General features: G+C 40.0%; 1 protein-coding gene across 2 annotated transcripts in view; it reads left to right on the top strand.

Annotated features, from left to right (window-relative positions):
- Positions 1 to 16,153, top strand: part of MXI1 (MAX interactor 1, dimerization protein) — a 76,347-nt gene that overhangs the window by 15,411 nt on the left and 44,783 nt on the right. The window contains exons 1-2 of one of the 2 annotated variants that reach the window (XM_037063967.1): positions 2,401 to 2,703; positions 3,910 to 4,042. In XM_037063967.1, the coding sequence (XP_036919862.1) occupies positions 2,631 to 2,703; positions 3,910 to 4,042 (206 nt within the window). In that variant the 5' untranslated portion in view covers positions 2,401 to 2,630. Of the gene's footprint in view, positions 1 to 2,400; positions 2,704 to 3,909; positions 4,043 to 16,153 lie in introns of those variants that run through there. The other variant, XM_037063965.1, reaches the window with a different exon arrangement.

Below are 16,153 nucleotides of genomic sequence, written 5' to 3'. Positions count from 1 at the left end.
GGTGTTTATCTCCCTCTCTTTGTCCCTCTTTTCCCTGCTCCCTAAAAAATAAATAAAATCTTAAAATTTTCAAGACAAAAAAGCATTGGTTAATTCATCTGGAAGTCAATTGAGAAAGGCCAGGCACATACACCAAGCATCCCACTTTCTCTCAATAACCTGGTAGGGCTTATGATCTATAGATTCAAACCCATCTTGAACCTGTGTGAGTTTTCAGCTTGTATTTTTTTTCTTGATTGCATTTCACATGGTTTTCCCCCCACTGGGTAGACTTTTATTTGTCATAAAACTATGGTACATCTTTTAAGTAATGCAGGTAGCTCTTAGCAATTTGGGATCTATAACTTAAAGGGGTTCTACAAGTGGCAGAAACTAACTCTCAACCTAATAATTTCTATCCTCAACTAACAGATGTTCTGAGCAAATAGGTATTTCCCTACCCAACGTGTCCCTTTTGAGGTAGAGGTTGGTTGTTACCACCACCCAATGGGAAAGCCCAGATCTGAAGCAACGTAGCCAACAGCTGAAAAAGCATAGTCCCTGTTTTAAAGTCTTTACAAAAAAATTTAATTCCTCTGTGGCTGTGAACACTTCTCATTTTGGGTCTCCCTGCACTTGATGGAACATCTCTTTGGTTCTTAAATGTGGTGCCAAGTGTAATATTTAAAAGGGCTGGCAGAATATTACAGTTTTTTACCTCATTAAAAATCTTGCTCACTTTGAAAAAAAAGAGAGAGAGGGTATTAAAATGCACCATGAGGCCCGGGACATTTTTGAGAGTAAGATTTTCATCCTGAGATGGTATTTTCTGCAGTAGCCACTGGACTTTCTCCCCTCACCAAGAGCTTCCTGTTATTTTGGATTTCTACCAGCAGGTTAAAATGATCAAGGTGGAGGAAAGTTATGGATGTTTACAAAATTCCCAGCTGGGCCCTAGAGCATTCGACATTTATGACCTTCTTGCCTTTTCCTTTCGTTAGATCAGTAGTTCTCAAACAGGAGTGATTTTGTGCCTCAGAAGACATTTGGCAATATCTAGAGACATTTTTGGGTGTCACGCGTGAGGGGGGTGGTGGTGTGCTACCGGCATCTAGTTGATAAGAGGCCAGGGATGCTGCTGAACCTACAATACACAGATAGCCCTCTCCCACCTCCCAAAGAAATTATTCACCCAAGAATGCCAGTAATGACTTTCTTGAAGCTGAGAAACTCTGGTCTACACTTTGAAGCCTTGTTAAATCAAGGACTTGGAAAGAGGGTGATGGTGAGGACAGTCTTTTAATGTGGTCCCAGGAGTCATTAACCACTGCTTTCAGTTCTGTGTCTATGGAAAACATGAGAGGAAACAATCATCATATCTTCCATTTATTGAGTGTCATGTACTAAGTGTTGGAAATATTTTCATTTAATCTTCAAAATAAACCCTACCAACTATACAGCCCTTGAAACCAGGGTCCATGTCTGTTTCTGTCATTACAGTACACTTTATGTCTAGTACAGTGCCTGGCACATGGCAGGCCTTCAGTTTGGATATCTGTTTTAAAAGTGAGAAAAATAAGGCCTCAAAGTCCAGACAGCTAATGTAAGTAGCAGAGTCAGGATTTGAACTGACCCTGGGTGACTTCACCAAATCACTTACCCACTGAACTATATCCTTCACTTGAAGCACCGGAGAGGTTTTCTAGCCTTTAAAACCACTAGTGAGGGGCGGGAGAGAACAAAGGTTAATAAAACCTCTGCGTGGAAACTGATGTGGAAGAAGGGCCTTATGAAGCCATCTCTGGTTCTGATAGGACCTTCCTTCGTTCCTGAACAGTGACTTTGGCCTACCCCAACTGGAGAGGGGGCCCCTAACCCAGGGATGTGTCTGGGCTGGGAATTGAACTCACAACCCTTCCACTGACAGGCCAATACTCAGTCCACTGAGCTACATGAGCCAGGGTAGTAAGGGAACTTTTAAAACAAATAAAGAGCCCTTCCTTCGTTCCTGAACAGTGACTTTGGCTTTTCAAGAGTTTCTGTTTGTGCCGTCCGAGCAGCACATTTTGCAGAGTGAGAAACTGAGTCACAGAGGTTATTTAAGAAAGTAGTAGATGATAGATGACTTGGAACTTCGGAACTTCATTGACCAAAGGGCTTTTTGGGAGTAGACACTCAGCTAGCTGGAATCCTTCCTGAAAGACGCAAAATTCAGAGAACTTCTTAGTGTTTCCACCCTGGGTGGACAAACCAAGCAGGACTCCTCGTCTCAGGGGCCCTTACGGAATTCGGCGGGGCACCAGGGTACCAGAGCTGTGCGCACACTACAATTCCCGGCGTGCGGTAGGCGGGGCCGGACTACATTTCCCAGGAGGCAGAGGGGGCGGGCCGCGGCGCCCGCTCCCGCCCCCCCCCGTGCTCGCGCGGAGAGGTAAACAAACCTCGCGCGGGCCGCCGGCTGCGCGGCCAGTGCAGAGGGGCGACAGGCGCGACGGGACCCGGGGGCGGTGGACGGCGCGCCTAGCCAGGGCCGGGCTGGGCAGCCCGCCCGCCGCGCATGTCCCGGGCGGTGCTGGACTGTACTGGCTGCGGCGCCTCCTGTCGGCCGCGGGAGGGAGCGCGGAGAGGCCCTGGGAGCCGCCGCGGTGCCCATGGAGCGAGTGCGGATGATCAACGTGCAGCGCCTGCTGGAGGCGGCGGAGTTTTTGGAGCGTCGGGAGCGAGGTAACGGCTGGGCACCGCCGCCGGACCCCGAATCCGCTCCGCGTGGGGAGTGCGGTGCGGCGTGTGAAGGGTGCGCGTGTGCGAGGAGGTGCGCGTGTGAGAAAGGGGTGTGCGCGTGTAAGGGGAGGTGCGCTTGTGAGCGGAGGGGTGTGCTCGTGCGAGGGCAGATGCTTGTGTGAGGACGCCCGTGTGCGAGAGGTGTTTGCGCCTGTGAGCGGGGGTGCGCGCTTGAGGAGGGTGCACCTGTGAGGAGTGTGCGCGCGTGAGGGGAGCGTTGCACGCATGAAGGGGGGCGTGCGTGTGTGAGGAGAGATGGTTTTGTAAGGTGTGTGCACCTGTGAGGGGTGTGCGCGCGTGACGGGGAGGTGCGCGTGCGAGGAGGGGGGCCCAGGTGAGGGGAGATGCTTGTGTGAGGGAGGGCGCGCAGGTGAGGAGGGGCGTGCGCGTGCGAGGGAGGTGCGCATGCGATAGGGGTGCACGTGGAAGGGTCCGCGCGTGTGTTGGTGAGAGAGGTGCGGGCAGGTGTGTCTGTGCGGGAGGGAGGGCGGGGCCGTGTGTGAGGACGGCAGGTGGGCCGGAGGGGACAGGGGCGAGGGGACCCGAAGGGGCGGGCGGGGGCGGCAGGGCTGCGGGCCGAGGGGGCGGCGCCTGCGGGGAAGCGACCCTCCGGGCGTCCAGGCGGGGGGACTCGGGGCCCTGCAGGGGCGGACACGGGGGCTGTGGCGACGAGGAGCCCTGGGAGGTGGTGTCCGGAGGGAGAGGGACCTGCCGAGCCTGGGGGGTCGGATTGAAGACGTGACCGTGGTGGGGCGCCGTGGGGCGCTTTCTGGAATGCAGAGAGTTGGAGGAAGAGGGGGACTTGGGGTGAGTGAAGTAACTGGGGTGAATGGCAGTTGGGCCCAGAAATTAGGGTGTTTCAGTCAGGAATTCCCGGAGGAAAGGGTTCTGTAGAGGGAAAAATGACTTGGTTTAGAGGAGGTACCCGTGCCCCTCTCGGGGCGTGGCCGGGTCTGCAGGTCACGTCCCAGGACGGCCGCCCAGGGACGGACTGGAGGGGCTTGTATCTTCCAACCGAAAAGAGTGGGAAACCATGACCTCTTTTTCTTCCGTTCGAACAACCTGTTACTCTCAGGACTTCAGATTTGTGGATCCCTGGATTTGGGTATATTCCTCTTACCGGATCTTTTGTTCTTGCTGCCTCTTTAGAGTGTGAACATGGCTACGCCTCAACGTTCCCCTCCATGCCGAGCCCCCGGCTGCAGCATTCGAAGCCCCCGCGGAGGCTGAGCCGGGCCCAGAAACACAGCAGCGGGAGCAGCAACACCAGCACTGCCAACAGGTAGCAAGCCGGGGAGGTGTAGGGAGGACAGTGGGGGCAGGGAGCACACACTCAGGCGGGCATGCCTCTGAGACCAAGTCCGGAGCGACGCTGAAAGCCAAATGGGTTCCTTTACCACCACCTCTGGGGAATGGCCCTTTTAAAATAATGAAGCCTAGGAATAACCCAAATTTGTGCGGAAGGGAAGGAATAGAATCTGGAAAGACAACCAAAGAAGTTCTTGCTGGGATTATGAAGTGGGGAGGTCTGTGATTTAAAGGGACAGTAAGTTGAGAGACTTTGCAGTGTGTCTCTGTGCATGCAGCTACATGCTAAAAGTAATTTGGGCCACTTTTAAACTTGGATGATCCAATAATTTTTAAAATTCAGAAGTATCTCAGAAAGTATACAAAGCGGAATTAAGGCTTTTGTTAAAGGAACAGAGATACTGTTAGGTAGAACAGGAAGTCAGTGGGCATGGTCTGTTTGTTGTTTAAACATGGAGGGGAAGACTGCTATGAAAGTTTTGCCTTTTGAATGATAAGAATGAATTGCTAAGAGAGCCTTATATTCCCCCCAAAATTGTATTATTTTTTAGAAAGAGGGGAAAGAAGGGAGGAAGAGAGAAATATTGATGTCTGGGAGAAACATCAATTGGCTTGCTCTGGCCTACCCCAACTGGAGAGGGGGCCCCTAACCCAGGGATGTGTCTGGGCTGGGAATTGAACTCACAACCCTTCCACTGACAGGCCAATACTCAGTCCACTGAGCTACATGAGCCAGGGTAGTAAGGGAACTTTTAAAACAAATAAAGAGCCCTGGCTGGTATAGGTCAGTGGATTGAGTGTGGGTCTGTGAACCAAAGGGTTGCTGGTTCGATTCTCAGTCAGGGCACATGCCTGGGTTGTGGACCAGGTCCCCAATAGGGAATTTGTGAGAGACAGCCACACACTGATGTTTCTTTCCCTCTCTTTCTCCTTCCCTTCCCCACTCTCTAAAAATAAGTAAATAAAATCTTTAAAAAATAATAATAATAGAGAAAAAAAGGAAGGATGTTTATATTTTAGTCAGAATAGATACCTAGAAAATGCTTATCTGGATGTACTCAAGACACAGTTGATTTCTATTTTAAAAAATTTTTGGTAGTGTCCAGCTGTCTCTTCAATGATATCTAAGGGGTCATGAAATTTTCAAAAGTTCATTTTTTATTATTATTTTTTTAATGTTTTATTTATTCACTTTTAGAGAGAGGGGAAGGGAAGGAGAAAGAATGGGAGAGAAACATCAATGTGTGGCTGCCTCTCATGTGTCCCCCACTAGGGACCCGGCCCACAACCCAGGCATGCGCCTGGACCAGGAATCGAACCCACAATCCCTTGCTTCACAGGCCCATGCTCAATCCGCTGAGCCACACCAGCCAGGGCTCAAAAGTTCATTTTAAAAGAAAATCAACAGATGCTGCCTTTCCCATTGTTGAGAGGAATTGAGACCTTTTTTCCTGATTCCCAATGTTTTATGTAGTGAATATAAACATTCATTTTGGAGGGGGTTAGAACAATCTCTGGGTAACTAAATTTGCTTGAAAGCTTTGGGGAACTCCAGACAGTTGGGTAGGCAGGAGATGAGGCAGTCCTAGGTGAGGCAGTCCTCACCTAGGAAGGCAGTAGGACTAGGGGCTCTTACTAATTGATGCAGAAAACCTGAAGCTCCTGTAGATCATATTTAGAGCTCAGAGGTTAGATCTTTTTTTTGTTTTTAAAGATTTTATTTTTATTATTAAACAGAGGAGAAGGGAGGGAGAAAGAGGAAAACATCAATGTGTGGTTGCCTCTCGCGCATCTTCTCAGGGGACCTGGCTAAAACTCAGGTGTGTACCCTGATTTCGGAGTTGAACCTGTGACCCTTTGGTTCGCCGGACGGCACTCATTCCACTGAGCCACACCAGCCAGGGCTAGATCTTTCTATTTTGCATTTATTCTGCACTGAAGCAAAACCAGGATTCACCCTTTCTCTTTGATTCATCTTTAAAGCTGTATGTTTTCTCCATGGGGTTTCTTTTATTCTTCAAGACTATGTATTTTTTTAACTTAATTTTAAAGATAATTAGCTGTAAGCTTAGTATGCCATATTTATGTGCATGTGTGGGCCTAGAGGGTGTGTTGTGGTATGGTAGGTTTGGGATGAAAATTATATAGTACGTTACATAGCATTTAAAAAATGTAAGTATAAATTTTCTTGCTCTATAGTTTTTTCTGGTTAAGGTAAGAACAATTAAGACCTGTAGTATATTCAGGAATTTATGGCTTTTTCAAGCCATGTGTGTATTTATAAAAAGTTTTTTTTTTAAATTTGGAGACATTGGAAGAGTAACAGATAGGACACCAGACCTAGGTTCTGTCATGCTATATGTATTTATTGTCTTTTTACCTTCTAGAAATCAGGTATGTGATTGCATTTTCTCTCTGTTCTTTACCATTCTTATTTGTAAAATGAGGGAACAGAGACTACATACTTCCCCAGGTCCTTTCTTCCCTGAGGTTCTATGACAGTGATTTATTGACAGTTTTAGAGATCAGTTACTATATTGGTGATTCATTGTACCACCCCATCATTGCAGAGGTGACATTTTTATTAACAACTCAAAGATTATAGAGACATAAATAAATGTGAATTTCTAGATTTTTGTCAATTATGTTACAGGTCATTAATGAGTCTTTGAGATCTTTTGACCCATACTTTGCTCAGCTTGGGGTTTTGACTCAGTGCTGTTTCTCTTTCATTCTGGTGTTCCTGTTAGGGTTCTACTATTGTATGTGGGACCACAGTGCTAGTTATTGTATGTTTTAACATAGCGTATCAGAAAATTTGTAGAACTACAAGCATGCTATTTTCTTACAATATCCAAGGAAAGATAACTACATGTACATTGGACCACTTAAGACTAAGGAAGGTAAATTTTTGTGGGGATATAAGTAGAAAGGGAGATTTTAGAATTTATTGTCTCAAGATTTACTCATGTGTGGGATTTAGGCTGGGGCCTATAGATGAAAACTAGGTGTATTAAAGTGAAACTCTAGAACTTATTCCTACTTACTATTTTAAAAAAAAAACATCTGCTTCATGAAGTGGGGGAGCCAAGGATGAAATTCCAATACTGGGGTACTTGGAAAATAGTGTTGTTAGTCCATTTGTAAGGGGAAACTGTAGACTTTCTGTTAGCTTTAAACCTATTACTGGATTTAATAGAGATTTTTATTGTACTGGTTACATAAAGCAGAAAGAAAGATGACTTGTAAAATTTTTTTATTTATTAGTCATCTGAAACAAGGAAAGGAATAGACTTGATGAACACATATATCTTTTTTTATAATTTAATTTATTTATTTATTAGATTTTATTTATCTTTAGAAGGAAAGTGAAAGAGAGAGGGAGAGAAATATCAATGTATGGTTGCTTCTCATGTGTCCCTTGCTGGGAACTGGCCCCTGCTGGGAACTGGCTTGCAACCCAGGCATGTGCCCTGACTGGGAATCGAACCACAATCCTTTGGTTCTCAGGCCCGCACTCAATCCACTGAGCTACACCAGCCAGGTGAACACATATATCTTATTTTCCTGATTAAAAAGCTACCTCTGTGTAAATTGTTGTTCCTGTTATGCATTTTGAATATTGGTCTTGTATGTCATAAAGTAACATTTGTTTTTTTGGCATGGTAGAATCTTTAAAACATAATGTTGGTTGACTTTTTTCCTAATATTCTCAGGTGTAATAATATATTCCTGATATAAAATACTTTATAAATTTATGTCACTATTTGACTGATAATACTATAAATTCCTATTCTTCCTTTTCCCCAAGTCTTGAAATATTATTTTCACACAAGTACAAAGGAGAGAAAATAAGTGATAGGGCATGATGTTATAAGCTTGTATCTAGAAAATCCCAGTAATTTTATCATTCGGGATCCTTCTAACTGATGTTTGGAATATATTACAATATACTAGGTCTGTCTGAAAAAAGTCCAACCATTGTTGATATAACAAGAATGGTTTGCTTGATATTGATGTAACCTGGCAGCCAAGGAGAGTGGGCTGGAATGTGCATGTGTGAACAATGACGACTTCACTATACTAGTCAGTGGGGGCAGTAGGTGCCATTGAATGAGCATGTGTGCTGTGTGCCCATCACCTTCAAAATGCCTGGGGGAGTAGAGCAATGAATCTGCATCAGATTTTGCATTAAGCTTGAACATTCTTCCACGGGAGCTATTCTGATGATTCAGAAGGCCGAAGCTATGGGCAGCTGGTGATTGGCAGCTTCACTATGACAATGTGCCCACCCGTGCATCATGTCTGGTGCAGAGTTTTTGGCAAAATATTGAATCACCCAGGTGACTCAGACCCCCCTGCAGCCCAGATTTGGTGCCCTGCAACTTCTGGCTTTTCCCAAAACTAAAATTACCTTTGAAAGGTAAGAGATTCAGGAAAATAACAGTGGGGCAGCTGATGGTGATTGGGAGAACCATGTGAGGTCCCAAGGTGCCTACTTTGAAGGGGACTGAGGCATCGTTGTCCTGTATACAATGTTTCTTGTATATTTTTCAGTAAATATCTCTATTTTTCATATTGCATGGCTGGATACCTTCTGGACAGACCTCATATAATTACTTTTAAATACATGGTCTACTTCACTGAATTTTTGGTTATGGCCTCTGGCGCCCTTCCTAAAATCACCCTTGCAAAGATATTATTGCCATTAGAGAACCTGGCTACAAATGCTACCTGGCTTTTTTCAGAGCATCAGGTAAGCTGAGATTCCCAGCTGCTTGACTGTTTTGACTCACAACTGGAAACAGTCTCAAGATCTGTCATCTTTAAAACTCCACTGACTCTGCTCTATGTGTCTTCAGTGTGTAACACTGATTTCCTCCTAAGTATCTCTTCAATCTATCTGCCTTCTATCTTCGTGACTACTCCTCTAACCTATGATACCATCATCTGTCATCTGGAAAACCACCATAACCTAACTAGTGTCCCTGTAACCACTCTTATCCCAAATATAATTCTAATGAATTATATTGGCTAATCTTTTTTCAATTTCAATATACCATGTTTCCTCCTATATCTTTGCGTATATTCTGTTCTCTGCTGGGAATCGTTTTTCTTCCCTTTTGCCAAGCTATCTCTGCCTAATAACTCTTAAGCTCAACCATAACTTCATCAGGACAGCTTTTCTTTATCTGCCAAAGTAAATCAGATATTTACATATGTCATGGCACCCTTATTTTTCCTTATAGCTTGCAGAAATACAGTTATCTGATTGTTTGATTAATTCTTGTCTCATTTATTGGACTAAAAACTCCATGAAGGCAGGAATTTGAACCTCATCTTAAAGCTTTATTCCCAGGACCTATCATTGTGCACTGTATGCAGTAGATGCTTCTTAAAAATGGGAGGTTTTAAAATTCCAGGTAGACTGTTTTAAGGTGGAATTAACTTTCTCTTTTGTGCTGAGTACCATATTAGACTTGAAGGAGAAATGATGGAAGAATATGCAACACTGGCTTTTGCAAACTCATTGATTACTTTGTATTCTAAAAGATGGTAATGATAATAGATATGGAAAGGAAAACAGTATGCAATATTTGAAGAAAAAACATCTTCAAACCACCAGTTCTATAGAATGCTATAATTAACTTTAAAGAACACTTACTGTCATCCTATGTCATGAAAATAAAATATTAAAATTTGTGTATGCAAAGAACATATGTCTGTCAAATATTGTCAGTAAATAATGGTATGTGCCTGTGAAATATACATAATAATTGCATTATTTTTAAGTGATCTAGAAAATAGTACCAATTTATGTTTGAATTTCAAGCTGATAAAAATTTCTTCTTGTTAGTATCTTTTGGATACTACATAATAGCGGTGGTATTTTAGTTCTACCCGCTAAGTTTGAGGACACTAAAAAACAAAGCAAAATAACTTTCCTTTTGCTTATGTAGCATTAGTTTAACTTTTCTTCAGCTACAGAATAATGAAATGTTTTACTCTTACAGGAAATGAATGTGTTATTATATTTGTAGTTTTATATCTTTTTTGGCTGTCTTATTTATGGGTTATTCATTTGGGGGGGAGATGGCAGTGAATTCTTTTTCTAGGATAGTTACAGAGGATTTTTTCCCCCTCACTGAAAGTAATTTGAGATTTGTTATATCCTCTGCTTTTATTCTCTCTCTCTCTCTCTCTCTCTCTTTTTTTTTGCATTTTTATAAGTACCTTTAATATCTGGCTTAATAGAAGATAGTTGGATTTTATATCTGCTTCTGCATTTAATTTGTTGCAGTATCTTCTGTTTTTATTTTTAAACATGTTGTACCTATTCACAGAATAATTTGATAAAGACTTATTTTTGTAAAGTTTCTTTCTACTATTGTATGTTTTTCAAATTTTCTATATATTAAGAAATAGTTTCTGGGTCTTTGTCCAACAGAGAACTCCCACAGTTTTAGGACAAATGTGAAGATTAGTAGCAGTTAAGCTATTAATGATGTTACTATTGGTTTTCAATATTTTCCAAATGTTGAGTGATTAAAACATCCTGTGTGATATGTTCGGTGACACTCTGTCTTCCACTAAAATTGAGCTTAAATGAAAAGTTCTCAGGAATTGTATATATACACCTCACTTTAAACATACTCATACTTTCCATTAAATGCTTCTCTGAAGCATAAGTTTGCTGTTGCTGGGGTTCTTAAAAATCTATTTCTCTGTGGGAGTATCTTTTGAAGGAGACTTAAATGATCATGCCTTGCAAGTCAGTAGGGGATAACTGCTTCTGTTCCTATTTGATGAGAGGCCATTTGCCAGAATATCAAATATATGATGTGGAAGATCACAGACATAGAAAAGGAACTCAAGATTTCATCTGGTATAGTTGTCTACTTTATGAATATAAGATATTACTACTCATTTTATGGTTAAAACACATGTGGCCTAGAGATGGTAAGTGATTTGCCCAAGTGTGATAACTGTAGGTAGTGGCTGAGGTGATATAAGCCACCATTTACAAGCTGGATTTTAAGCAGTATGTGCTCCATTCTAACTAGGCAAGACTGTTGACCTGGAGACAGCATTCTCTTCTGAATGTCTCTTTACAAATGCAATAGCATTGCCTCCTTTTGGATATAGCATGATTCTTTGTCATTTCTTAAGTGAAGACAGTTTTCCAGATACTAATATAATCAAAGAGGTTTAATGGTATTATTTGACAAAATAATATGTCTAGACCCCATTTTGGGTCAATAATGCTGATGTAATTTGAGCTCACTTTTTTTTGATCATTTTTATTTTTCACTTTGGCTTTCAGCATTTTAAAATATTAATATACTATTTTTCTTCCTCTTCCTCTGCATATATGTGTGTATATACATCACTTTTATTACCATCTAATAAAGGAAATGCATGTTATTAAGTAAACAAAGATATTTCAAATTATGATGAGCTTAATACAGGGAAAATAGAGGATCCTATGAAGGATCTTAGGGTTGAACGGTTTGCAATCTTGCTTTTACTTGTCATGAACAGTTTTTCCTGTTCATACACATCTGTTAATTTTAAATTATAGCATGATATTTTATTTCATGTATGTGCCATAATTTGTTAAGTCAGTCATCCATTGATGCGGTTTAAATTATTTTTAGATTTGTTTTCACTTCAAACAGGGCTACTGTGAACATCTTTGTACAGATAAACCTTTGTGTGTTTGTCCACCTAGCTCCTTGGGATAAACATGAATTAGAATGCCCACAAAAAGACTTGAATGTGAATGGTCATAGCATTATTCATAATCGCCAAAAGCTGGAAACAGCTTTTGAAATTGAAATGTCCATCAACTCATGAATGAATAAATAAAATATAGTACTGTATATTTTATACAATGGAATACTACCTAACAATTAAAAGAAACAAACTACTCATACATATAACAAAATGGATGAACCACAAAAACATTATGTAAACAAAGGCGGGTACATAAGAGCACATATTATATGGCTTCATTATATGGGATTTATAAAAGAGGCAAAAACTGTAGCGATAGAAAGCAGGCCAGTGGTGGGCCAGGGAGTGGAAGTGGAGATTGAGGCAGATGCACGTGATGGAACTTTGGGGGTGAGAGAAGTGTTCTAAAACTGGATTGTTGTAAAGGCTACACAACTGTATGAATTTACAGTGAACTGTACACTGAAAATGGGTGAATTTTATAGTTTTTAAATTATACCTCACTAAAATCGTGTAAAAGAAAGTCTTGACTTTTTATTTATTGCAATAAGATAATGAAGAGTCTTAAATATATGACTAATGCTAAAAAGAACTAAAGGTGTAATGAATGGATATTAAGCAATGATTCCTTTAACACTTGAAGTAAATTAATAGGTGGGGAGTGTAGCCAGTTGAAAGACTGCATCTCCCCTTTCCTGCAGGTCCCAGAGCAAGGAAATTCAGCTATCCTGCAAACCTCACCTCCCTTTGAGAATCACTTTTTTGTGTGATGTACTTCCCTTGACAAGGCTCCTACTTGCTCTCTTTCTCTTTCTTTTAAGTTTATTGATTGATTTTATAGCAAGAGAGGAAGGGAGAGAGAGAGAAACATTTTTTTAAGTTTTTAATCTTTACTATTTTTATGGTTTTTTAAAAAATTGATTTTAGAGAGAGGGAGAGGAAGGGAGAAAGAGAAACACTGATTTGTTCCACTTATTTATGCATTTGTTGGTTTCTTATATGTGTCCTGATTGGGAACTGAACCCACAAGCTTGGAGTATCAAGACAATGCTATAACCAACTGAGCTACCTGGCCAGGGCTTTGTTAAGAATTTTTATGTCTATGTTCAATGAAAGATAGTATTCTCCGTGTGTGCGTGTGTGTGTTTCCAATGTAATTTCTTTGTCAAGTTTTTGGTATCAGGGTAATAATACTGGCCTCAAAATGAGCTAGGAAATGTTCCCTCTTAATTTTTTTGAAAGATTTTTGTAAGATTGGTATTATCTATTCCTAAATGCTTGGTAAAATTTACCAATGAAGAATTCTGGGTCTGGAGTTTTCTTTATAGGAAGGTTTTTGATTTTGAATATCTTTAATAGATGCAAGTCTATTAAAGGTTTTGATTTCTTCTTGAGTCAGTTTTAACAACTTGTATTTTTAAAGAATTTGTCCATTTCATAAAAGTTAAATTTATTGGAATAAAGTTGTTCATGATATTCTCTAATTATCTTTTTTAATGTGTGTAGGGTCTATAGTGATGTGCCCTTTCGCTGTTGATATTAGTTTTTTTTGTACATATTAATTTTTGTTTTTTTTCTTCATCAGTCTTGGAAGAAGTGTATCCATTTTTACTGATGTTTTTAAAATCAGCTTGTAGGCTTATTGGTATTCTCTGTTGTTTCTTGTTATCTGTTTTGTTTACTTCTGTTCTTGGTGTTGCTATTTCTTTTCTCTACTTCAGAGTTTTTCATCCTTAGCAGTATTGACATTTGGGGCCATATAATTTTGTTTTGATCATAAGATGTTTACAAATATTGCTGGCTTCTTCTTACAAAATACCAGCAATATCTACCTAGTTGTACTAACCAAAAATGTCTCTAGACATAACCAAATGTATTCTGGTGCGCAAAATAGGCCTTAGTTGAAAATCGTGGCTCCTCTTCTTTTGGTTCAGTTTGTTTCTTTTTCTAGCTTCTAAAGTTGGAATCTCTGATAATTGGTTTTGGGCTTTCCCTCCATTAACATAAGGATTTAAAGCTAAACATTTTTCTGTAAGCACTGATTTAGCTACATCCAATAAATTTTGATATTATGTTTTTATTATTTTTCATTTAAGGGTATTTTCTAATTTCTCTGTGATTCATCTTTTGATTTGTGACACATCTGCCAAATAGTGATTTTTTTCTAGTTATGTTATTGTTACTGATTTCTAATTTAATTCCATTGTGCTTAGAAAACTTACTCTGTATAACTTTTGTACTTATAAATGTATTGAAAATTGTACTTTACAAAGTGTATAAGTTAGGGATATTTATGTAGTTTACCAAAGTACTTGTCAGAGACTTAAATTAGGGTGTTTGCTATAATTGAAAATGAATTGATTTTTTACAGAATTCAGTTTATATGTAATTTCATTTTTTCTATTTATTGAAAATGTGCATATGGAAAAGTGCACAAATCTTAAGTGTATAGCTTGCTGAGTTTTCACAAAGGTGAAGAAATAAAATATTACAGACTCTTCTTAGAAATCCTTTTGATTCTTTTTGGTCACTGCCTCCCCCTCCCTGAGGTAACCATTATTCTGACTTTTGATACCATAAGTTAATTTTGTCAGTTTTGGACTTTATATGAATATAGTTACGCAGTATGTATTTTTGTGTCTGCCTTTCATTCAACATTTTGAAATTATGAAGGTTCATCCATGGTGTTGCATTATAATTCATTCTCAGTGCTCTATATTATTAACATTATATGAATATTTTACAGTTTATTCTACTGTTGTTGGATATTGAGTTATTTTATTTGGGGCTAGTGAAAAAAGTAAGCATTCTTTTGCATGTCTTTTGGTGAACATATATGCATATATTAGTTTGGTATATGCATGTAAGTGGAAATGCTTAATTGTAAGGTATGCATATATTCAGCTTTGATATGGAAGTTTTAAGGAAAAATTTATTGATTGTAGTTTTTGTTATGCATCCTATTAGGCACTTGGTTTTTGGGGGGCGGTCTTAGTTATTGTGATGGTGATGTGTTTTTGTCATTGTTAAAGAAGAAGCAGTAAATTTCACCTTGGCCTGTCAGGCTTGGTTGGAGAGTTGTTCCATACACAAAAGGTGAGGTTTGGATTCCCAGTCAGGACACATACCTAGGTTGTGGGTTGATACCCCTGTCAGTGCGTGTGTGGGAGGCAGCTAATCGGTATTCCTCCCTCACATTGATGTTTCTTTATCTCCCTTCTTCTTTTTCTAAAATCAGTAAACATTTTTAAAAATGAATCAATAAATTTCTTATGATGCTTTTTTCCCTAAAAGTCTGCAATATTTAGGTTTTACTGTCTTTGATGATTTTTAAAAAATGTATACCTTTTGATGATAGCCAGAGGGAAAGAGTGTTAGAGCTAGGTGGAGGTGAACGAAGAGGGCGTTGGGGGCAGAAGGAGACTTTGTTTGGGGCAGTGGGCTCACAATGCATGTGCATATATGTTTATTGAGTTGTATACCTGAAACCTGTATGGTTTTGTGTACTGATGTCACTCCAATAAATTCAGTTTAGAAATACGTACTTTTGATAGAAATATGTACAAAATTACCTTTTTGAAAGAATTACTGGCAATAAGTGTGATTTTTCTTTTGTTACAGTGTTCTTCAGACTTTATTGACTACTTTATTATACCACTAGCAGTTAAAAATATTTTGTATTTCCAATATATGTATATATATTTAAATTATATACATGTATTACTGTACTAATATTTTATAAATACATGATAAAGTTTTGGAAGAGTAATAAATTTAAATAGAAGTTATACTATTCTCCTAATTTTTTTTAAAGATTTTATTTATATATCTTTAGAGAAGAAGGGAAGGAGAGACACATCAATGTATGGTTGCCTCTCATGAGCCCCCCGCTGGGAACTGGCCCGAAACCCAGGCATGTGCCCTGACTGGGAATTGAACCCAGATCCTATGGTTCGCAGGCCCGAGCTCAATCCACCGAGCTACACCAGCCAGGGCTGCTAATTATTTTTAACCTTCAGGTATATATGTCACAGACCCTTTCTCTAATGTAGGTGAAGTTTTCTGCTTTTGCTTTTTGAGTATGTATATATGAAGTAAAAGCTGTAGAACACAGTTAGGAGATACTCATTTAGCTTCACAAAATGTGTGCTTTTCATTTTGTGGACTACATCCATTAGGCACTTTAGGATTAGGAATTAAGTGAAACAAAAATGTTAATGAATTGGGAGTTGGCTCATTAATTCAACAAAAATAGAGGTCTTTTCTAGAAGTGAATGTTAATTCCAGGAATGGGAGCTTTTATTTTCCTTTCATGGTGGCACTGCTCTTAACTCTTTTGTGCAGTTTC

The sequence above is a fragment of the Sturnira hondurensis genome, unplaced genomic scaffold, assembly GCF_014824575.4.
Source record: "Sturnira hondurensis isolate 20B ecotype Veracruz unplaced genomic scaffold, ASM1482457v3 Scaffold0014854, whole genome shotgun sequence".
Lineage (NCBI taxonomy): Eukaryota > Metazoa > Chordata > Mammalia > Chiroptera > Phyllostomidae > Sturnira > Sturnira hondurensis.
The sequence above is the reverse complement of the archived record's forward strand: the minus strand, read 5'-3'. Positions and strand labels throughout refer to the sequence as shown.